The sequence below is a fragment of the Lates calcarifer genome, linkage group LG4 (genome assembly GCF_001640805.2).
Source record: "Lates calcarifer isolate ASB-BC8 linkage group LG4, TLL_Latcal_v3, whole genome shotgun sequence".
NCBI lineage: Eukaryota > Metazoa > Chordata > Actinopteri > Centropomidae > Lates > Lates calcarifer.
The window spans coordinates 2,741,111-2,765,241 of NC_066836.1; the positions used below are offsets into that span (position 1 = coordinate 2,741,111).

The window sequence follows — 24,131 nt, forward strand, 5'->3', positions numbered from 1 at the left end:
AGCAGCTCATGTGGGTGTCGCCAGAAAGAAAACTGAGGGTTCAGGTGTTGATGTTGGCACATGTTCAAGAACTTCTTAAAAAGCAGACTCGTTTTGTTGAAGTGATGTGGCGTCTTTCTCAGCTAGTTCACAGAAACTGGTATTTTGAAACATGAGGTGTCCTAATAAGAAAAAATAACAGATGAAGAGACAAACAAAGAACATGATGTAAAGTGTGTTATTTCTTCTGCAGACTTGATTAGAGTGGGTGGCAGTTAATTGTCTCTCATTGTGGCTTTGTACTAAAACAATCACAGCCACCTGACTTCCTGCTGTGCTCCCTCTGATTTGCTGATCAAAGTCAGCAAAAGTCTGATTATCTGATGGTAAAGATTATCTTGTGGTGTGATTTTAACCTCTGTGATCTGCTCTGAAGACGATCGGGGCTGCTCCTAAGCATGTTCAATATTTATGATTATAAACCCTGAGTGGGGGGACTGTCACGTGGAACAGAACGATAGGCAATCAGGAAGGAAGCTGACTGAAGACAGGAGCACAACAAACGAGAGACATCAAGTCTCCTTTGACCTTTGAAGATTTGAGTTTTAAAGTTGAAGGCAACTGGACATCTTCTAGGTTTCAGGACCTTTCACTTCTCATCCAAAACGGTTCCTCAGTTCTAGAGTTCTAGAGGCTGGTTGAGGAGTCCCAGGTCCTGAGGGTCACTATCCCACCCTGACATCATGTGAGTTGTTAGGGTCATGTCTCAAGATGTGAATAGGGGTTAAATTGCCTGGGTAAGGATCTCCAGACTGTGTTATAGGTGGCTGATCGTATGACGTTGTACTCGTCCATGTTGTTTAACTGTTATTGTTGTAACTAAAATGTCTAAGAGAACAAATTATCCTTCTTCTGTCACTTCTATCAGTCATCAAACAGATTCAGTTCATTACCATCACCCTCTCGACTGAAGCAGAGCTGAACCTGATTTGTATGTAGCCTGGGAAAACCATGATGTATCGTAATCAGACGTCTATTGTAAAGGAAAATGTATGATGCATGATTTCATGAATGCACAATGAGACAGGTGTGCTCATACTACTACAGACCTAGTTCTCCTCGGACTGTGTTTGTGACTCGACTCGTCTCTCTCTGCCGTTACAAAGTGAGTTTTAGCGAATCAGCGAACACGAGATAAAAGTCGCTGGTGAACAGATGTTTGTCGCTCACAGATGGAGCAACCAGATGGCTGAGGGGCTCTGACTCTTCATGCTTACTGATCTGTTTCTCACTAGCTCACCAACTGCTCATTAAAAAACATGCTGTTTGAAATGTGGCCACGGGAGAAATCATGTGACGTGTTCACTGAAGAAAATGAATGAGGAAGTGATATTATGCTTGAAGTAATGCTGTGTACACATCCATACTAAGCTGACCATGTAGGAGTCATACAACTTTTTACACTTAATACTGCAGAGAATTTAATAACAGAGCAGCAGGAAGTGATTGTAAATAAACACTGGGGGTCTTTTTTAGGCTAAACGTGAAGGTTCTTGACCGATAGAGTCAGTAACCTAACTTTAATTACTCCAAACTTTGGGGATGGCAGAGCATCACCAGAGACAGTCAGAAGATAGTAAGTCTTCAGATTTCTGTTTTGAAGGTTTCAGGTTTCAGTCAGTGACTACTGCTTTTCATCTTCATCTCTTTCTGCAGGTATTTCTACCTCCTGAGCTGTAGAGTCTGATCTGCCTCCCGCTGCTCCCACGATCCTGCTCGACAGCTTGTTGTGATTTAAATAAAAATTGACTTGACTACAAAGTATCTGTGGATAAATGTTAAACATTATGACTATTTAAAATATACTTTAGATATGCTAAAACATCTAAAGCATATTAAATATACTAAAATATGCCCTGTATTTGAGAATATATCTATAAAGATCTCTGGCTTCAACATAAACGAGATGCAATATATGACTCAGGATTAAACTTTACTTTGATCTGCACATATGTCCTTATTTTGGCTTTGACAAGATACTTTTAAACCAGTTTTCATCAAATTTCGATCAAAGTTTACTTTTAAGAAAGCTGACATTTGAAAAACAAGTAATTCTTTTGGATAAAAATCATCTCCACCTCCTCAGAAGTTAAAGTGATTTACTCCACACAAACACCTCCTCCTTTATTCTGTCCTCTGTCATTTTGATTAATCTGTGTCTCTGGGTGCTGCCACTTAGAAATCAAAGTTGGTTCGGCTCAAAAAGAGCCTGGGAATGTTTTCGCTGCTCCTCTGGTGTCCTCCTTTCACCTCTGGAGTCTTCAGTCAGTAAAAAGCCTGCTGCCACAGAACACACACTCATACTTTGAACCCCCGGTTTGGACCTAAGGACGCTTCGACGTGCAGACTAGAATCCAACCACTGACCCTCCGATTAGTGGCTGACCTGAGATACATACATACATACAGGACTCTAAACAGAGTGATGATTGTTGAACTGAGTGGTTTTTTCTTTGAATACACTTGAAAATAATCTGTCTGTCGGTGTTGCAGAGCTTCTAAGTCTCAGCTTTCAGTTACAGTTCAGTGAAACGCCTTAAAGATTTGAGGCTCTTTGGAAGGTTTCTCTTTTATAATAATGGCTGTAAAGAATCAGCTTCCCCCTCACTGGAGGACTTCCACGCAAAACAACCAGCGTCGTGAAGCCAAGTGCTCAGTCGCTGCCCGAACACGGACCCCCCCTCGACTTCTCTCTCCCAATTAGTGGCGTCTTTGCCTCAAGTCGCTCTGTCAGCTCTGATCAAGGCAGCTCGTCTTCTCTGAGACGGCTGAACATCCAGATCGCCGCCCTGAGGACGGAGCCGACATGTAGAGAGGACGAGAGAGAGGGGGAAGAAGAGGAGATGTAGAAAAATGTAGACGCTCTAAACCTCAAGATCAGGTTTCTTAAATGCATCTTCCATCTCTGATTCTGTGTTAGTCAGTTTAACAGTTTGACTCTGACTGTGACTTCGTTCTCTTTGGATTTCCCGTCAAAGTTTGAGCTGAAAAACTGTAAGTGGAGCTCTTTCCCGAGACGGGAGCTGTCGTTACACATGATGCTCATGTCAACTAACGACCCTGTTCTTCTTCAGAAACATAAACTGAACCACATTTCCCTCTAAGTGCAGCCAGACTCCACAGCTGTCATGCACTGATGACATGTTACTGTAAATGGCTTCTCATGATACATTTTCAAAACTGTTCATTTGCTTACATTCATTTGCAACCAGCTTCATTCAAGTCGATTTAAATATAAAATCAGCGAATCAAATCCTTAGAAAAAGTTCTGCCACCTGTGGAATTTTTGTAGTTGTACTTTAAGTATTTAAAGTTATTTTCAAAACAGCTGGTTTTAATTTTCTCATTACAGTCGTGGAGCTCTTCTCTGTGGCTCTAAGTAACCCACTGTGACAGCAGCGGGTTGCAATAAATTAACTTTAATTATGCTGATTAAAACACCAATAAGACACAAAGTGATCTTAAAGCTACAAACAGATTTTGCATAATGTCTCTAGCGTTGACGTTACAGCAGAATTTCTGTCTTTGCTTTCACAAATTTCTTATTTTCATTTTCTTTTTTATAATGATGCAAAGGATTATATGACAGAAAATAATCCCTGAGGCATTTGAACTGAAATTCATTATGCATTTTTCATATTTTTCATTAAAATTAAACTTGTTTCTTGCCGTCGCCATGAGAGTGTGTGTGTGTAAATGTATGCAAACTGACTGAAGAGTCAGACAGATTGCAGTCCATTGCTCATGCTCCTATGTGATGAGTGAAAGCAGATAATTAGAGAACAGTTAAAAGGACTGGAGGACATTTGATAGACAGCGCTCTTGAAAGGAGGTGGGGCCACTGACTCACTCTGCTCATTTTAAATGGACTGATGATAACAATTCTCCCCTCATTCATTCAGAAATCCATCTTTATTAATAAATATTCCATCATATGCAGGACATCACTTAAAAGCAGGATGCAAAATGGTAGAAAAGCTGGGAGAATAAACTACAGTAGGCTGACCGGAAATTCATCTGACCTTCCTTTTTTTTTTCTTTACCAAACATCAGCAACCATTAGACTCACAAAGCAAACAGACCCAACAGATCTGACAGTGCTACAGTCCCCTCAAGACTTCACAAAGACTACATGAGGGTGAAAAACCTACACGCCCACACAGGTGTTTTCAGTCATGTCTGATTAGACCTACCCACTCAGGTGCAACAGGAGAATCAGGGAGGAAAGTTAAGACACACCTCAGAGCTCTGGGCAGAGCTCTAATCAGGTGAGTTAGTGGAAACACCTGTGCTGGTGGACTGTAGGTAGCTGTGTGTGTGTGTGTGTGGAGGGCTTTGTGCTGTGTTCACATCATGTGGGAGTTACTATAATTACCATTTTCTGACTTACATACAGTTCACGTCAACAACCAATTTGTCTTGATAATGGAAAACTATGAAAGTGCCTGAAAAAGAAAACAAACAGATTAGAGCCAAAGTCTCTCATTCAAAACAATCCAATACATATTTAATGAATATAGTGCAACATGAGCCCAGCGTCCCAGGGAGATACTGCCACACTGGGTGATTCTGCTCCTCACAAATTAAGACCAATGTCAACTTTCTTGGCAAATGCAGAAAGAAGTGTGCCCATTGTGTAAAGAGGCAGAAAGTACGGCCCCGTTTACACGTGATCAGTACCTGGATAATAACATCCATAAATGTTCTTGTTATCTCCTGTTTTTGGCCACAAGTGTGATCTCAATATGCAAATTATTTTATATCATTTTGTTCCACCTTACAGCTGCTACTCAAAGCTTCTGTGGAAAGCTGACAGGAAGAGTCAGTCAGTGTTTTTTCTTTTTAAGGACACTGCAGATTACATTTACACCTGCCTGACATCCAATCACAACGTGAGACGACCATCTCCGGATGTGGTCTAGGCGATCTGATAGGATATAGAGATACTGCCCATTCGAACGTAGAATGGAAGTTGATTGATAGAGTTTAATCCCTCACGTGACAGACTGCAACTGTTGTTAAATATCAGAGGATTCAGTGTTCAAATTGTGTAGAAATCAAATTAAATTAATTTCTCAGCCGATGTCCATTTTTCAATTTTTAAAAAAGAGTAAAGCCACAAAATCTGAATTCACATTGATCAGAAAGAGGCTGAAAATGTGTTCAATGTGCAGAAAATGCTGGCAAAGTAACCCTGTCTGAAATGTGCTTGTTGAAGGAGCATAGTGCTTGAACACATTTTTAAAAGCTTCTTGTGGACTTTAACCATAATGGTGACGTGACAGAGCTGCATTCAGTGGATATGAAGCTTTACAGTTTGGTACATTTGGGTTCAAATCAACAGAACAGATGGAAGTAAGAGAGTAAGACTACGAAAGCACTGGAAAATCAGATGCACAGTAAGACTAGCAGCTGCCACAGTATCTTGACTTGTCAAATGTACAGATGTGCTGTAAACACAGGACAACCACATCGCCATCTTCCATCCCACACGATGTGAACATAGCATTAGCTCTGAATGAGGTGTTGCTTGTTTGGATAAGTTCAATTTAGTGGCACATTGGATTTTTAATATAATCAGTTTGAACTTTCCGAAAGGTACAGAATTATTTTCAGTCTACCAACCAACGTAAATGATCACAAAACATTCTCCCTTTTTATTAGCTTGACTAAGGAAGTTAGTGTCAGTAAGTTTTAACTTTTAATTGTGGGGGACGTTACGTAGAAATCCTGTTACTTCTCGTTGAGTAGAATCAGCTCGTAAAAGCACAAACAGTATTAAAACATATACAAGGTTGCAAAGAGTTACATTCACACAGTACACTGCTTACAAAGATAGCCTTTATCAATCATCTTTTGCATGACATTCATGGTGTCTCAATACAAATACATGTGTTCAATAAAGACATGATACTCTGCATCATGTCAGTCGACATTAAATATGAAATCACTCGACAAGCCAACACTGTGTGTGTTGTATATGGTCTTCAGTGTTTTGTATACTTTCAATCACTTATAGTCACACAGACGTCTTATGATACATTGAGTAACATGGTGACATCTTGTTTGTAAGATATTTAGTAACACTTTCCTTAAGGCATACAGCTGTTTTGGGTTTTAATGTTTAATTTGCGTGGCAGCTATGAAACAGTTATGTTAACCGTTTTTTTTTTATTTCTTATAAATGAATATATTTGTTTACCTTCACAAATTTGACAACATCTCTAAAATGCATTCAGGCTAAAACGGAATTTAAAGCTAGAACAATCTGTTGATTAACTCTTTTGATTAGCTAAAGAATTAATCTGCAACAATTCTGAAAAACAATTAAATGTGGAGTTCCACAAAGTCCCCTGTGAAACCAATAAAAAATGTTTGCCATTATGCAGATGATACTCAGGTATATCTATAAAAACCAGGAGTTTCCAGGACCCTCGAATGCATCATTGTTGCCCCAATTTAGCAAAGAAATTGACTTATTTTGCTCCCCCTGATTCTACCAAACAGATTCTGGACAACAACTTAGATGTTTATTTGGTCCACACCTGTGTTTTGTAAGGCCCAGTGTATATTAGTGTACAGGTTTACTAATTTAAAATGGGGCCCTTACAATATATTATTATATATACATTTAGGACAATAAAGGGCTTTGGTACTTTGTTCACCAAAGATCTTAATAAGAGGGAACATAGTACCATGGATAATGAATAAATAAATCAGTACAGTTAAAGTATGATTAGTCAAAATAAACATATTCTGTATGTCTTAAGTCAAGTGTCACCAGAAATTTTTGTCTTGTGGCAACAATTAAATACAACATGTAAAAGAAAAATATAGCACATTGCAAAAAAAGCAAGCTTTTCCTTTTTTCTTGTCATCTCTTGACATAATTTACATTAGATTCTACAAGAAAATGACACGTTGACAGCCATATACCAACAGCAATGAAAAAAGGCAAACACTGAGAATATCATGCAACTGCTGCATAACACTTGCTGCATGAATAAAACCTACATTATTCACGTTCATCTGCGAGGAATTATTATTTTCTTTTAGGTTCCTGTATCCACCTGGTACTTCTGCTTTAACTGGTGACTTTTAAAAGATGCCTGTTGTTGGTGCAGTTTGTTGAATAACCTGTTTTTATTGAACAATATAAATACGTTTTATGTTCTACGTCACTGCAGAAATGTGAGAAGTTAAACAAATGGAGGTAAATGAAAACTAAAGAGTTTTCTGTAATCTGCTCTTCAATATCAGTGATTCAAGGACTATAATTGTATATTTCTGGCTGTGATCAGAAAATTAAGCTTTTAAATGGCACTAACTGCTCCAAAAATAAATAAGTTCCTCACAGATCAGTTGTGAGAGCAAACCAGACTGGACAGAAAACAGAACCTCCTTGGTTCAAGTAAATAAGGTTTCAGTTTCTCGCACCTTATCCACTCTCTCTCCTCATATCTTTTCAAGTTGTTGGCTGCTTTGATTTAAATATTACAAAAATTAAGTGGCATTCCCAAATGCAAATCTGCTCAACACATCTTTCACATACGGTGAATGCTAGAGATGGAACCTTTTTGGAAAACCATAACACTATCGCTGCTGAAGTGTGATGCTCCAAAATCTGGTTTGTGATCTTTACTTCAGCACCTTTTGGCTGTGCTTGTTTTCAGTTCAAGTCTTTTTAACAGTTGGGTATTTGCATTTCTTCAGATTAAAAAAATCCTCGAGGGTTACATGTGTCTTGTTTTCCCTGTGGGATGGGGCAGAGAGGATTTTCAACTGAAAACGGTGATGTGGGTGGAGAGTGATCGAAATCTCTACACGAGCGGGCGGGAGTGGATGGAAATCCTGCAGTGGTTGGTGGGCGTGGGTTTGAATAAACAGCTCTGTGAAAACCTCCACTTTAAGACTTAAAATTAATGAATTTGTTCACGTTTTTCAACACTGCAAACAAAGCGAACAGTGTGTGTTTGTAGATGCTGGTACAGGACGTGATCCCTCACTGGCTTCCCACTGAAACCTCAGATAAAATAATTTCTTTTTAGAGGCAGATATTCTCGAGCCGCATATAAAAGCAATAATTTAGTTTGGATGTTATAACTCTGGCTGTTTTGAAACTGTCAACAAATAAACTGACAAATGGATATGCCACCAGTTTCAACAGAAGTTCTCTGTGGACACGCTGTCATAAGTTTCCCCTTTAGTTAAATGACATCTTCTGTCTGAGCACCTGCGTTGTTTCAGTATGACAGATCAATGAGCACAGTGTCAAAACCATCAGAGCACAGATAAAGGGTTTAGAGCATGCACAGCACTTCTCAATGACAGCAGTTCATTTAATGTACATTAAGAATGATGCAGAACAGTTTTGAATCTGTACAAAACAACCCTGTATTTTTTTTTAACACAAATCCAGACATCCAGGGCTCATGTGCTGGCCTTGGTCAAAATGCATCTGTGAATCATTCTTAGCAGTGATTGTAACAAACTTCAAGTATCTGATGGGTGGGTGTGGTCACTATAGACCACATGGAAATATGTCACTAAAGTAACAACCTTTTCCTGTTGCGTTGGAAAAGAATTGCTGCTTTTGAGATGGAATGAAAACTTTGATAACAAGGTCTGAAGACTATGAACTCAGTTTACCAAACACAAGTAGCTACAGTATATACAGACTTGATGGGAAGCTGCTGCTTCTGCTGCTTGGCTGAATGAAATGTTGATGAAGAAACAGTCTTTAAGAAGTTCAAGTTGTCCACGCAACCTTTTTTTTTTTTTGTTTCAGTTTGTCGATTCCCTACGGAACAACATGTGTCTTCTGATCTGGCACCACTGTTTCCAAAACTGCTCAAAGATAAAACTGTTGCCTGATTTTACACTAGGTTGAGTTAGGTTCAGGCATAAAAACTACTTGGCTGTATTTGGGAAACGACCTTGATCATGGTTAAAAAAAAAAAAGTAAACGTAAACGACAACGTTGACCGTCGGGAGGAAACGGGAAACAAACGGCAGATCCCTGTGTTAAAGTCAGATCTGTCCACCCTGACCTACTCTGTATACATTTTCTGATAAGACTGATGTTCTATCAGTCGATTTTGTTTCACCAATGTACACATCTTATTTATAATTTAAATTGTATGCTAATATGGAAAGTATGACAACAATATTGTTTAATTTTGCTCTTAAATTTTTAACATGCGTTAACACTCATTGCTCGTTTTCATAGCCTACAAGTCACTTACAAGTTTATTTTAAACACCCTGTTCATGAAACAGGTACTTACATACAGTAATCTCTTTAGAGAAGGAGTAGAGAGTGTTTTTGCAACTTGAGCCGAATCTAAAACGGACAGCTCTGCTAACCCTAAAGAGAAAGATGGCACCATTTCTCTTACACTTATATATATATTTTATCAATACTGAATTTATAAGTTTAACAGATACAAATCAGTATTTCATACCTCACTCGTGCAGCGGTGCAGGAAGAGCAGATTAAATGCAAGGTTGTGGACGCTGCGAAGATGTTGCCTGTTATTTCTCGGCTCCTGCAGCTGACATGACAAAAAACACTGAAAACAAATGGCTCTTTGATGGCAACAAACATTTTCACACCCTCACAGGACAGATCAGAACCACTTTAGCTCCAATTAAGGGACATTTAGATGGCTCGCAGAGATTTGTAAAGCTAAAACCAAAATCCGCTCTCAGACGTTTCCACTCGTGTGGTACTTCACGTCTGGTTACAATGTCATTTTGGGAAAACCATTCAACCCTTGGTCAACTTAGAGACTGTAATTTGTGTTTATTTCGGGGATGCCCCTGGTGCTCACAGGACTGTGGTCTCTGACTGCAGGATGGACTGGGTTCGGGAGTTGCGGTGAAACTGCACCATGTGCTCTGAACCGTTCCTGGAGGCGAAGGTGCTGTTGAAGCGGTGATCTCTACTCAGACGGCAGTTCAGACACATGCTCCGCCACTTTCTCTTTAGCTCGCCTTGAACCTGCAACAATGAATTAAAGACATTTTAGGCCTGTTTCTTTTTTTAAAAAAAGGACATTTAAATGTTATGAACAGATCAAACTCAAACTTTAGCTGCTGATGGCGAAAGAGCTCAGTGAATCTGCAATGTCAGGTGACTCTACAGGATGAGTTTGAGAAGCTCAAACCTGCAGATCACCAAGTAAAAGTGAACCATCACACCACCTGACAAAAGACTATGAAATTAAGGAGCAACGCTGCTCCTGTAAAGCAGGGGACACCTTCATTGGTAAAGTCATTAAAAATCTGTTGTAATGTTTAACCATGACCAGATCAAAAGCCAGACAACCAAAAATTTGAACTGACTGCACGAGAGTTGATGGTTGTCGTCCACTTTTATCGTCTTTGCTAAAACAAACACCAGCGAGTATTTCCTGTTTTCAAATCAGACCACGGTCTGTCGTCGTCCGCTTTGTTGACGCTGCTGATTCAAAATATCTTTAATGAAAAATTCATTATGATGAAATTAGGCCATGCTCACAAATTTTAGCTCCAACCAAACAAATTGCCAATATAATTTACTGCTTATCAAATGTTTCCACTAAACACTGAAAATGAGCTGTGTATTTGTAACTAAGCATGTTATCTGCAGAGTGCAGACACATTCATGGGGATATTTTAAAAGATTTATTATTTTTGCCTCACTAAAATAAAACCCTAAAAAGGAAATGATGTTTTGTAAGACTGGATGTGCATTAGAAGTGCGACAATCAGTCAACTCAGTCGATTTAACACCATGTACCGTACTGTGTCATTTCATATAACAAGCTCTTACCTCACTGTTTAGGAAACAGTACAGAATGGCCACCACCAGACCCTGAAAAAACAACAATTCAGTAACATACTTCAGGAGAACATTTAAGTCCTGAACTCACAACACGAAGGTTAACACAAACACTTCATTAAGGACAGTTATAATAACGTAGTAATATAACACACAACCTGAAAGGATCCGAGGGCCAGGTCAAAAAATATTTTGTAATCTTCTGCGATGGATTCGCTGAGAGAAACGAAGACCACGTAATGGATCCCAAACAGAGGGATCAGCAGGAGAGTGGATTTGGCCAACCTCCTGAGAGGAAAAGCATGAACAAACAGTTGTTTAATTATGGTCCAGTTACAACTGGAGATTGTAAGAAGCAGCTAAAAGTCACAAAAAAACAACAAAAAACAAGTAAGTGGATGCTTCATTAACATTTAATGAAGTACTTGTATGCATAAATTTAGGACCTTTGTTTGACCTTCTGTTTTCTCATTTCCAAATTATTCAAAGGGGAGAAACTGTGAACCTCGCCCCAGCTCGTGGTGCTTGTACTAGCATACATTTGAGTCACAGAGGTAACCAATTGTTCCTGTAAAAGATAACTGACTAGTAATGGTTAAAAACCCAGTTTGCCCAGGTTTGTGAAAAGATGGGAGCCTAACAGCTCCCTGGACAGAAAACAGATTTTTTTTATCGTGCAGCACACTAAATTATTTTTCATCTTGAAATCTCAAATGAGGCCATATGAGACTTAAACCACCAGCATGGCTGATAAAGCCTGAATATGTAGTTGTGTGTTACTGCCACAACCCCCACGGAAGACGGAAAAATTCTCCCTCCCAGTATCACTCTCCAGCTGTCGACTCAGCTCAGACCCCACACTGAACTACGCTGCAGTGACGCTGAATCTTCACTCACACTAACGGGAGATTCTGCATGGAACAGTCTGGGCTTATCCAGGCTTTTCATCACCTCTCGCCTCTGAATCTCAGATCCCCGCGGCCGCAAGACACGAGAATACCTGACAACTCAGCACAGCTCAGATTTCACTGGAGGGTAAAATTGCCTGTAGATTAAACACGCTGCCTCTGACTGGGCAAAGACTCAAACAGAAACTGAATTGTGAAAGAATGTGCCGCTCCATAGAGGCATTAAGGTTTCACCCCCCCCCCAAACTCTCCGTTTCATAAAGGCTGCATCATGAAACGATGTCTTGTTGGATGAGAGTTAGCGTCGCTCTTATCTCTCCAGACAGCAAACACCGAGGGGATAAAAAAAATGTTCTGGGTGTTTCAGATTATCTGTTTTTTATATTTGGAGGCATTTAGCTGACTCTTTTATCTACAGCAGTTTACACTGACCGAGCAGATGTAGTGTTCGCTTCATAACAACACAATCTGTCAACTTTTACTAACTTTTTTTAGGATGCATGCTGACAAAACAAAAAAAAAAAACAGGTTTGTAGGACAAAGAGGTCAGAGGATGGTCATGTCTCTGTGCAGCTTTCAGACAGCAGGTGAGATACCTGTATTGTGACTGGTCGTTGCCGCCCACGTCAGGACACCTCAGCTTCTGAACCAGGATCCGAATGATGCTGATGAACAGGATGAAGTTCACCTCGGAGACAGGAAGGAAATAACTCAGTTATCACAACAACTGAGCCTCAGAAACCCATGAGGGTGAGTTTTATGTTGCCGTGTTGGACGTTTTCCCACCCACTGAAGAAACACTGAATGGAAAGTTAAGACTTTTTCTCTGGTGCATCTTTAGTTTCCTTTAAAGCATCATCAATGTAAACAGAGCAGATATTCACTAAGAGGTAAGGACGACTCCTCTCCACCTCCTCCCACTGTATAAAAATTAAGCTAAAATATGAGTGTGGACTTTAATTTTTTTATTTGGCTCATGTCCCATCCACTAACATGGGGGCAGGGTTTATGACCTATACTGCAGCCAGCCACCAGGGGGCGACTGCGATGTTTTGGCTTCACTCTTGAGGAGCTGTCATGTTTTTATACTCTCTCTGCCAGTGAGTGTAACGAGACACGACAGGTCTGTCAAGCTTTCATTTCATTAAGATGTCCAAGTGGTGCACGACTCAAAGAGATACTCAAGAGTTTGTAGCAACAAACAAAATAAGACACTATAAAAACACACACGTGAACAAGGACTTAAAATAGAATAAGACAGTAAAAATTTAACGTAAACTTAGACAAAGCCCAGATTTAAACAGGAATTTCATTCAGACATGTATTAACAATTAAGTATAGTCCTACTACAGCGTTGCTTGTCCAAGTAACTTATGATGTATTTAAAAAATATTCTCTCATAACTGTACTATACTGGGGCTTCTAGAGTGTTTTTTCCTGCCTACTACTTTATATGAAACATCAACTGAAGAGGAACTTTGCCTCTGATCTGTTTACTTTAGCCTTCAGTCTTGTATCATTACACTTCACTGATTTAGCATGATATCGTGTATCTAGCCATCAAATGCATATGGCTGTAATTTCATGAGAAAGCTGCAAACACTTGCAAAACCACTCTGCGAGAGCTTCTGTTAATTAGCTAACGCACTACAGCTGATAACAGTTAGGGTTAGTGACAGTTGTGACACCGCCAACTTTTGCCATTGTTATCACTGAAAATGACATATACGCTGTGCTGCACATGAAATCTGGAACAGGGAAGAAGGATTAAGCGAAGGTTCAGTCATGAAGCTGCTAAAATTAGCATTCAAATGTACAGAAACTGAGGTGTTTTTCCACCTGGAACCTGAGTAAAGATGCCAAATGGCAAACTGTACAAACAATTTTTTTGGGATGTGTAGTCTTTTAAGCTTTATCTTTTTATGTAATTCACATTAAATCATATTTACATGCCTAGCAGCAGCATAAATAAGCTTACTTATCACATAAAGACCTTCATCTGCTTTTAAAGGTAACTTCCCTCCTGCTGGGACCTTTAAAGGTCGAAACAGCTTACGTAACTCAGCGGGAGAGCGGTAATACTCTCAGCAGGAAATCCTGTGAAGTTAATACCTTGAGACACGGAGTGCCAACACATTATGTTGCTGTTACTGATGCTAAAACAAATGTTCACTGATGCCTGTAGATTTGTTTAAGGATTCGTTATGGTTTTAGAAGGTTTTAAAGTCAAAAGGGTCGTGGACCACAGTCCTTGTAATGACTTGTTGAATGAAAGACCATTCACTGCATCTGTTTCTTCTTTGGACTTTTTAATCCTTCACATGCTGATAGAAATATTAAAAATAGGCTTTGACTTTAAAACTGCATGTGAGTGAGTTTCAGTTGTACTCAAAACCTTTGATGCACGAGTGATGTCTTGAAGTCAACTGAAGGAACTTTATCGACACTAACAAAACACGCCTGTGTTGGTGAATCTTTATGGGATAATAAAGGCTGTATATTCACCAGGCAAAGTAAATAAACAAGACAAAGAGAGATCAATGGACGACAGCTGCAATTACATCAAATCAATAAAGAAACACAAAGCAATTAAATAAGTTCTCAGGAAATCAAAAGTTTTTGGCGTCCGTTTCTGCCCACTGGAGTGAATATGACATTTTCCCAGAAACACCTGTATCCTTTGTATCATTACCTTATTAAAAGCACTTCAACACTTTCTCAAACCAACAGGTGTAAAAAGGTGGAGTTAACAAACCTGAACCTACCATAATGGAGAATCCGATTGGTCCATTGATCACCCAGTTGGGTATGGGGTTGTCATTTCTCTCCCAGCATCTGTTGGTGGAGAATATATTTGTGAAAAAAACACATGGCAGGGACAGAAAAGTGGCAGTAGAGGGAGTGATCCTCCTCTCTTCATATCTTCATATCAACGCGTCAAAATAAATCAAGCGCCTTCTGAAGCAAGGAATCAAGTCTCCAGGTCTGGTCTGACCTCTCTGGAGCTACAAAACTCTGACACTAAGTCATCTTATAAGTCAAGGTCTAGCTTTTGTCCGGAGCTTCCAACTACCTTTATCTGCAGTTGCCATTGGGTTTGTGGTTAAAAGTTTAAAAAAAAAAAAAAGGAATTTAATGGACTGTGTGTGAAGATCTTTTTGCCAAATTGCTGTTCACAAGGTCATGAAAGAGCTTTCAAGTTTCACCATCATTCTCCAGTTTCCTCACACTGTGACGCTGTATCATCGCTGTCCTTTGTTGTCATACTGCTCCTCTGTGTTTGTTGCAGAGTTGTTTCCCAGTCATTTTTAGAACAACGCCCACTCAGTGCCACTTGCTCAATAATAAGCTGCAGTGTCAGCTGTAATAAGAGCGGCCGAGCAGATCTGTGGCATCAGGCTCTTATGACAAGTACTCGATGCAAATCCCACCAGCTGAATTATCCAATAACGTGCTCTTTGGCATGTGGGATATTATTTATCTTATTATTCTGGAAACTGAGCCACATTCTCATGTGGCTATCTCCTGACAGAATCTAATCGATTAAATGTAATTTGTGGACTTAATGAAGTAACAGATGAAGTCCCTGCTGAGTACCAGTGTGTGCCACCTTCTGATGTGAATAAAACCTCTCGTCTTTTATCACATAATGAAGGAGAAAATAATAAATAACTCCACAGAATGCATAATGTATGCCGTTCTCTCACATACCCACTTTTATTAAGATATATTTATTAAGATGTCAGACAACACGTGGCAGACTTATGTGATCTGTTATTTTTTAACAATGGGGACGGTCCAATGGGAGCATGCTCCTGCTCCACCTGCTGCTACAGCACCATTGATTTATCAATATGCAGCACAGTTGGGCTAGATGGCATCACCCCTCCTCCTCCCTCAAATCGCCTACTGCCTGTAACGCAACTTAATCCATGTAATACGTCCTCAAGGACATTATGATGTGCACAAATACCAAATGAGGCGACACTCACCCAGTGTCTTCCAGATAAATCCTCGTCATCACCCACGCAAAGACGAACACGGTGGGGATTCCTGTGAACAGACAAAATGGAAATACTATTAAACTATTGTTTAGATCTGAGACAATATCAGGTGAAAACTAAAACTGAAAGCTAAAATAATAAATCTCCACAGAGTACATATAGCCCACCCCAGCCGATGAACATGTAGACGATAAAGTGTCTGTTCTCGGAGAAGATGACGACAAGCAGCGTGTGGAGGTACAGACCCTCCACCAGCAGCCAGAAGAAGTTGGCCATGATGAAGTACTGGAAGAACACGAGGCTGGCTTTACATCCCACCTGAAAAACACACACAGAGGGCAAAGATGCATATTAGAAGCGGACCTAAAGGTCAAAGATATGACTGGGTTACAGATTTTAGTATAGTAGTACAAAACTGTCAGCAGGTCTGTTACAGTGACACAAAATTAACCTTTAAGTCAGTTTCTTTGTCTATACAGAGCTGTACATGACTGCAGTGTTGGATCAGACTCAGATATCCACTGAGAAACTGGGTTAATCAGGCAGTTATGCTAATTACTCTGATACATGAGTATACAGTACATTCACCATTTTCCCGCCGGGGCAATCAGTGTGCTCACCAGCTTTAATTTTTCGACCACAACATTACAAGCAGCGAGTAGATAGGAGCATAAAGGTCAGAGAGCCCTGACAGAATTCCTGCAATTATCACAGAGGCGCTTCCACTCCAAGACGAGCGCAAGTGGAGGAGGAATGTTATATAAGAAAGGATCAAATGTCTGCTTTCGAGCATCAAAAGTTTTAGTATCAAAAGCTGTCGAGTGCTGAAAGTTTTCAGTGAACGCTCGTTGAGACTCTGAGTCTCTTTTTTTGGGTTGTTTTTATGTCTTTATTAGACAGAAGAGAAATTATTTTATCTTATTAAACATCTGTGTGAAATTTTGTCAGTGTTTGCGTCAGATGTGATGAAATTCTCTCCAGGTGAATGGGATGAACATGAGGTCACAGCGACCTTAACCTTTGACCTTTGACCATCAAAATCTAATGAGTTCATCCTTGACTGCAAGTGAACGTTTTTGCCAAATTTGAAGAAAATCCCTGAAGTCATTCCTGACATACTGCGTTCACAAGAAAGGGACGGCCACGACAATCAGTTGCCAGTTTATTAGGTACACCTAGCTAAATCTACTACAGTCCCAAATCAATGAAAACACCTCTCTATTGTTTTCTCCTTCATAAAGACAAAGTGGAGGAAATTATCAAGCTGATAATCATGACTCAAAACTGTCAGAGAAGTAATGTGTGGAAGCATTTTGGATTCAGAACCATTGAAAAATCCAGGATTCGTGTTAAAATTGTTTCCTGGATTCGCAAAAACATGATGTGAGTCCACCTTAACTACAGCTGCTAACTTTAAAATCCACATTACAAGCCTGCGAATGGTTATTTGATGGATTTGTGGCAGCGTATTCTATTAAACACTGGTGATTTGTGAGAGGTTTTCTCAACGGAAAGTGTTCTGCAAGGGAAGAAAAAGGATTTTAAGCCGGCGAACTGATGTACAGGCACTGTTATTCCAGACAATGTGCAGCTCCAGTCACAATAGAGTGTGTGGCTGCAGAGGAGTTTCCCCATTCTCCCTAAACTGCAGCACATTAAGTCAGTCCAAATAATTTAAATCCTGATATCAGTGAATTTACTGTCAGATGGTTTTTATCATGTTGATAACTCTGAATGATGAGATGTTTGCAGAAGTAAACAGAAAAATGTAATGTCTCATTTCTATAAAACCTAGTTTACATTTTCAGTTTCAGCTTCACACGACAGCCGCCTCTGCCCTGTGACAGTTGTGCTGTTAACACATGAGTGTGTAGCTCGCTCGCTCGCTCGCTCCCCTCGGGACACGACCGGGCTCGGCGAGGACAGAGGCGGCGACCTCACCAGTGACGGCTGGTTGGAGCACTGCGAGGTCCGGTTGAAGAGGATGTCGTCTTTCACCAACACGGCCACGGCTCTCAGGATGAAGGAGAAGAAGAGGTTGAGGTGGATGTAGTTCCTGGTGCAGTGGAGCTTCCTGCACAGACGTTACAATAAGAGCGACACAAAAAACTCTGAACTCAAACCTCATGTTTTACAGACACACAGACAAAACTCACTTCACTTGTGCTTTTTCATCCAAAACTGATGTTTATTATGTCAAAAATGATTGAAATCACTTATTACATTAAAAAAATTCTCTGCAGATCCTCAGGCTGTTCATGTTGCCCTCTACTAATGTTTACAGGGTTAATGATCTTAAAACATAACAGTACAAATATCATGCAAACACTTGATGAATTTACTGTTCAGTGTTTGTTTCTGTGAGGGTGTGGAGAGACTTTGAGAAGCACAAAAAGCCAAGCATCATCTTCTTTATCGTTGTCGTTTTTTACACTCTTTTACACATGTACTCAAACGGAATCAGTAATAGCTCCATAAGAGCTTTGTCAAAAATGAATATGACATGTTTTCGCTTTTTTCCTGTTTTGTTTTTAATTTTTTTTTTCAAGAAAGCATGTGACTCCAGTGATTTCTAGAGCTTTTAACTGCGTCTTACTGTCTGAGCCAAAAAAAAACAGTAAGTGAAAAGTAAAAAAGACATGTTTATTTTATTTGTCTCTATTTTCATGCATCGATTATTATTCTGCAACCATTTTACCTTTTTAAACGTTTATATTTTAGCCATATTTAATTAAACAGCTGGTTTAATCTAATGACATTATTTTTTATCATAAAACCTTGAGCATTTTATTCAGTTATAACTGTCAAAAGCTACATGAAATTTTATTTACTGTTATTCATCAAAGTCAAGGACAATCAACCACTACCACTGTATATGTAATACTAATAACTACACTGCTTCCAGCTTCTAGTCAAGATAAAAACTTTCTTTGCAGTTACTTTTCAAACCTACAGGGGAAGCTTTGTACACCGCACTCCACCGCTGGTTGGAGGATATATAAGCGCTGCATATGCTCATTAAAGTGAGGATATAGTGATCTCTCAGTTGAGGAGATGAGGTATAGAAACTAGGGGCTGAATACAGTAGAATTTTGATATGAGTGTAGCGGAGCTTGCATTGAAATTCAAGAGGATTTACCATCATCAAACACAAATACACCGAGGAAAAAAAAAAAACTTGAGCTCAAATGTGCTGAATTAAACGAGCTCTTAGAAAAGTTTTCTCATGTCTCTTGGCTAAATTATCTTTTCACAGATATGTGGTTTATGCATATTTACCACATCAAGTTCAAAGGTTTCACTGCTGTGGTCAAACCTCCCGTGGCTTTTTAAAACTAATCCCAACAGCAAAGACAAAAAAAAAAAAAAACCAAACAAAGAAAAAAAAGCTCCAATCAGCATAATTTAAATTAACAAAATGAAGGAAGCTGAATCTAAAACTGAGAGGCTGTCACACACATCCACACACAATTACACACATCTGTTGACAATTAATAATAAAGCTGTGAAATGTGAAATGTGTCTGATTGCGGCGCTTGTTCATTTAAAATCCAATTAAACCGACAGCTCTTCGTCAGACTCTGCTGACAAACTGAGCTGGAAATGTACACCAGCCAGTCGTCTTCTGTTATTCTTATTTTATATCTTACTCCAGTTATGTATTGTGAAGACCCGGCTTGCCCCAAAAGGGACCGCTGACGTTGTATCTGGTGTAATAACAGTGTAATGTTTGGTCTTACCGGAACAGGCAGAGGATGGCGCTCCCTGTGGTGAGGGCGATCAAAGACAGACTGTGGCCCAGAGTGTACAGCGTCTGCACGACCACGTAGAAGACCAGCTACAACACAGAGAGAGAGGAGGAGGATGGTTATTGTTCTAATTATGTTTATTATGGTTGTCTGGCTGTTAAAGAATACAACAAGAACAAAGATGGCCTCCTCTACACCCGCTACGCTGATGTATGTTTCAGCTCTGCTGTCAGTTTCTGATGATGCTTCCTCTCTGAACAGTGGTGTTATTATACAACTCATCTCTCTCGTTCTGTTTGTGACAAAAATAGAGACTGACAAGTAAGGGAGCAAGTGTGAGCAAGATCTTATTGGACCTTTATTTATTTATTTAGCAATATTATTGGGTGCAGGTGCAGATCTGGCATAATTTGCTGAATTCACTGCCAGCGGAGCTCACTGATTTGAGCTGAAGTGAACTGAGAGGAGGAGGTAGTAACACAGGGGAGAGAGGACGAGAGAGCAAGGAAATGAAAGAGGGAGAAGGAGAGGGAGAGGCAGGACAGCACAATGGGCAATTCAGTGGTGCCATTCGTGACCCAAAACGAGCCAAACTGGGAAGCTGCAGTTACACAACAGCCAAGATCCACACACAGGAGAGCAGACGTTCGATTTCATAATTGAGATATCTTCCATGTGAGGACAAAGACACAAAGATCTAACATTTGACTCAACAGTATTACACAAATCTGGACTATTTGGTGATAAATAATGTTATTTCTGTTTGTGAAACTGCTGGAATCAGGCCCAGCAAGTTCAAGAGTAACGCTGAACTGTACATCTGTTAAAAAGACTCAGAAGTCTTTAAAAACCAACGTTCATCTCTGAAACTTTGACAATATCAAGAATTAGAAACAGAGTTTGGTGCATTTGATACAGTGACAGCACTTCCTGTACGTGAAAACTGCTGCTCAACAGAAACTTTTTTCTTTTTTAAAAATCTTTCCCCCTGCAGTACGTCTGTCCTGCTGTGTTGTGAAATGTCTTGTAATGTGTAAACATCAATAAACCCAGAAATAAACGCTGATTCATAAAGTCTAACAATAAGAGATTAACTTGACTTCTCCAACTTGGCTTAAGTCTTTAAAAAACATAACACACAGGAGACGGACCCCTGCCAAAAAATAGATCCACAGAATTGTCTGTTCTCTGTCCAAAATAATCATGCTGTTCGAGACAGTGATGGACTGAAAGATGCAGAAAAATAAAACAAAGTTAAATAAAGAAGGAGGAAGTGAGGGAGACAACAAACAGAAGCAAAACGCTGCAGAATTTCTTCTTTAGTACGATTTGTCATTTTTTCTTTTTACTATAAATACTGTAAGAACTGATGTAACATTTCAGTGTAGGAATCATTTGAAAGAAGTCAAAATATCCACCACTAGTTGCGTCATCTTTGACGTAGCCTCAGTCCAGGTGAGTTTGTCTTTAAACCAGGACTGTGTCCTGAAAGTTTGCAGGTCAAGAAAACACGAATGGTGAACCTGGCCACCATTCCAGAAAAAGTAGACCCTGTCTTTAAAAGTATTCAAATTGAATTAGTCTAAGTTCATTTTTATGAAACAGGTCTTAAATATTTAGGGGTTGAAAAGTTTAAACTATGAATAATTCCTACAGCATCTAAGAGTACAATGCCAGTTTAATCGGCTTGAAGATTATGAGTCTCTGGCCTGAAAAAGTCTGAGAACCGCTGACCTCCACACACAGGTCTGGATCTGCACAGCAGGTGTCACATTATTAACAATAAAACAACACTCTCTGCTGGAGAAGTCCAGCCAATGGCCTTCAGATGTGCTGAAATAACTGATCATTACCTTTACATGCAGAGCTCGTCCTCTCATGTGGTAATATATTAAAGATCTCTTTGTACCACAAAGTAACAGTGGGAGGGATGTCCTTGATCCATCTGAACAAAATACATTTCTCTGCCAAAAGCAATAATTTATCCTGTGATTTCAGTTTCATAGAGAGAAGTCACATGTCTTCAGAGGATAGACTCAATAAATCACCAAGCATCTTTTTTCTTTTATTTTAATTAGCGTAGCTTAGCTCCTTGGTAATGCAGCTCCAAGAATGAGATATAGATTTACAGGTTTGGCTAAACTGATTTTAAAAATGGAAAATTTGCATGTGAAAAAAAAGCAGGAGCAGCTGTTTTTCCTCTCTTTTCGGAACTTCCCTTTTAGACTTCATCAGGACATAAAATATGTGTCTCTTGTGTTTGAGCACAGATGTGATGCAACGAGGCCTTTGCGCTTTGAATGAAGGTTTGCATCAGATCTGAGCAGGCTCATTATGCTGCGAGTGTTGGAGGATCAAGAGAGAAAAGAAAAGTGTGTTTTTGTTGTTGAGAAAACTTTTGTTTCTGGCACAAAGAGATGAAGAACGGATCATTTCCTGTTCAAAACAGAAACAAAGAGATTGAAATCTGCCAATAAAGGCCCAGTGTGAGTGTGTGTGTCCCGTTATCTCGCTTCCTCAGAAGATGATTTCCTCTCCTGAGTTCTTATTAAAGTGTGTTTGTTTGATGAGAAGCTAAAACTCGTCCGGCATCAACTTTACATTCAGTTTAAACGGACTCTCCATTTATCACCATCGCCACCTCAGCTCTCACACTACATCTCCTCTAAAAATATGTCTTTGGCCCTTTTGAGACATGTATTATGTAAATGTGAACTTTACATGTTGCTCTTATGTCTCAGTAAGCAGCTGACAACAGTTCTTCCAGGTCAAACATTTCTCTAACACAAGTCAAAACTGCACAGGTAGAAAAAGCTGCTAAGTCTTCGGGCCTTTGAATCCTTTCACAGAAATAACTGCATCACTTTCTTCCTTTGTCCTGGAAAATAAAACACTGAAGATGGACCACTTTGAGAGACCTGGTCAGACTGGAGAACAGGAGAAAGAAAGGAAGAGAAGAGGAGGTGAAGAGGCAGAAGTGGAGGAGTGAGAAACGGGAAGACAGAGCGACAGACGTGGAGAAGAGTAACGTGGCAGTCAGTGAGTTTAACAAGCACAATGGGTGATTCAGAATAAGTCGTGACCCAAACTGAACCACAGCAGTGACGGAGAAGGGGAGCAGCAATTATCACTGACGAGGCCAAACGAGGCCAAACATCCTTCTTCCCGAACAAACAAAACAAAGAAAGTTCAATTAACGTAACAGCCTAAAAATACACAGAGATTGTGCTGTGTGGTTATCTTGACTGTGGTAAAGACGTCTTTGACATCAAAGATTCAACAAAATTGATGAACTTTACTTTTGGGGCCAGATTGGCTGTTTTCCCCTGCTTCGTCTTCACGCTAAGCTACGCTAAGCTAACCATCTCCTAGCTTTAGCGTCCTACAGTGAAACTCAAACATCCAACTGAAGCAACAATTGGCAAAAGACATTTTTGAGCAGAGGGGGACTTTAAATATCATATGACAAAGATATTTCCCAAACCCACGCTACAGCCCTGATTAGATGCAATGATGCTACAACATGCGACCAGAAAACAAAGCTCTGCATATGAGATGAAGTTATATTCCACTTGCTGGTTATTTGTGTGGTGGAGCTGTTCTCGTCTGCAGCTGCTGCTCAGTTTGGGAGGCAGAGTGTGCTGAAGTAAACAAACTGAAAACCCTGCGACTTGTCAGATACTTGGGTGAAAACTGAGTAAAGTGTGTTTACAGGAATAAGCTGGAAAAAAGTCCTCATCAGTCGAACCAGATGTTAAACTGACTTTTCCTCCTATAAAGTCTGTCTAATGTCTGATTGATGCCACCGTCATTTCTGTTAATTCATTCAGTCATTTGGCCTCTTTCCAATGATTCTTTCAGGGCTATAAACTACTTTCTTTTTTTTTAATGCACCAACAGTTCCAGATGAAACAAAAAGGGACACTTACATTAATTTACAGGAAGAAGCTCCTTTGATTTCAGGTCAATTAATTCACTTTATGAAAGAAAAGCACGACTTCAGTCCACTTAATGTCATGGTGCAGACCTACCAGTGTGGTTAGGGAGAACTATGAACTGTGACCCAGGAGGTTTGTCATTTCTTCTTCTTTTTTGTTTGAATTATATAAATTCATTCATGTTTTTTTATAATTCGTGGGCCTTTCACAGAGCTACTGAAGTGTTCCAGTGATACGCAGAAAAAAACACATCATTTTCTTCCTTTGTCCTGGAAAATACAACACTGAAGATGGACAGCTTTGATCTGACAGACATACAATATGAGTACTTTAGGTGAATTGTGTCTTGAGTATTGAGAGAGGGAGACCTGGTCAGACTGGAGAGCAGGAGAAAGAAATGAGGATGAGGAAAAGAAGAAGAGGCAGAAGTGGAGGAGTGAGAAACGGGCAGACACTCAGTTTAACAAGCACAATGGGCGATTCAGAATAAGTCGTGACCCAAACTGAACCACAGCAGTGACAGAAGAGGGGAGCAGCAATTATCACTGACGAGGCCAAACGAGGCCAAACATCCTTCTTCTCCAAACTGTTTGGAAAACAGACATAATCACCAAATCATTGCTTACTTGTACGTCTGAAACCTCAACTGTGTGTCAGGTTTCATTGTCCT

The 24,131-nt window shown here is 39.8% G+C and overlaps 1 protein-coding gene across 3 annotated transcripts in view; it reads right to left on the bottom strand.

Annotated features, from left to right (window-relative positions):
- Positions 1-5,861: 5,861 nt before the first annotated feature.
- The window catches only part of vipr2 (vasoactive intestinal peptide receptor 2), a 62,906-nt gene continuing 44,636 nt past the window's right edge, over positions 5,862-24,131 (bottom strand). For all 3 annotated transcript variants that reach the window (XM_018672685.2, XM_051069794.1, XM_051069793.1), the window contains 9 exons: positions 19,515-19,612; positions 17,716-17,848; positions 15,942-16,092; positions 15,763-15,823; positions 14,536-14,605; positions 12,367-12,458; positions 11,021-11,150; positions 10,854-10,895; positions 5,862-10,040 (listed from right to left, as the gene is read on the bottom strand). In XM_018672685.2, coding sequence (XP_018528201.1) covers positions 9,867-10,040; positions 10,854-10,895; positions 11,021-11,150; positions 12,367-12,458; positions 14,536-14,605; positions 15,763-15,823; positions 15,942-16,092; positions 17,716-17,848; positions 19,515-19,612 — 951 coding nt within the window. In that variant the 3' untranslated portion in view covers positions 5,862-9,866. The remainder of the gene's footprint in view (positions 10,041-10,853; positions 10,896-11,020; positions 11,151-12,366; positions 12,459-14,535; positions 14,606-15,762; positions 15,824-15,941; positions 16,093-17,715; positions 17,849-19,514; positions 19,613-24,131) is intronic.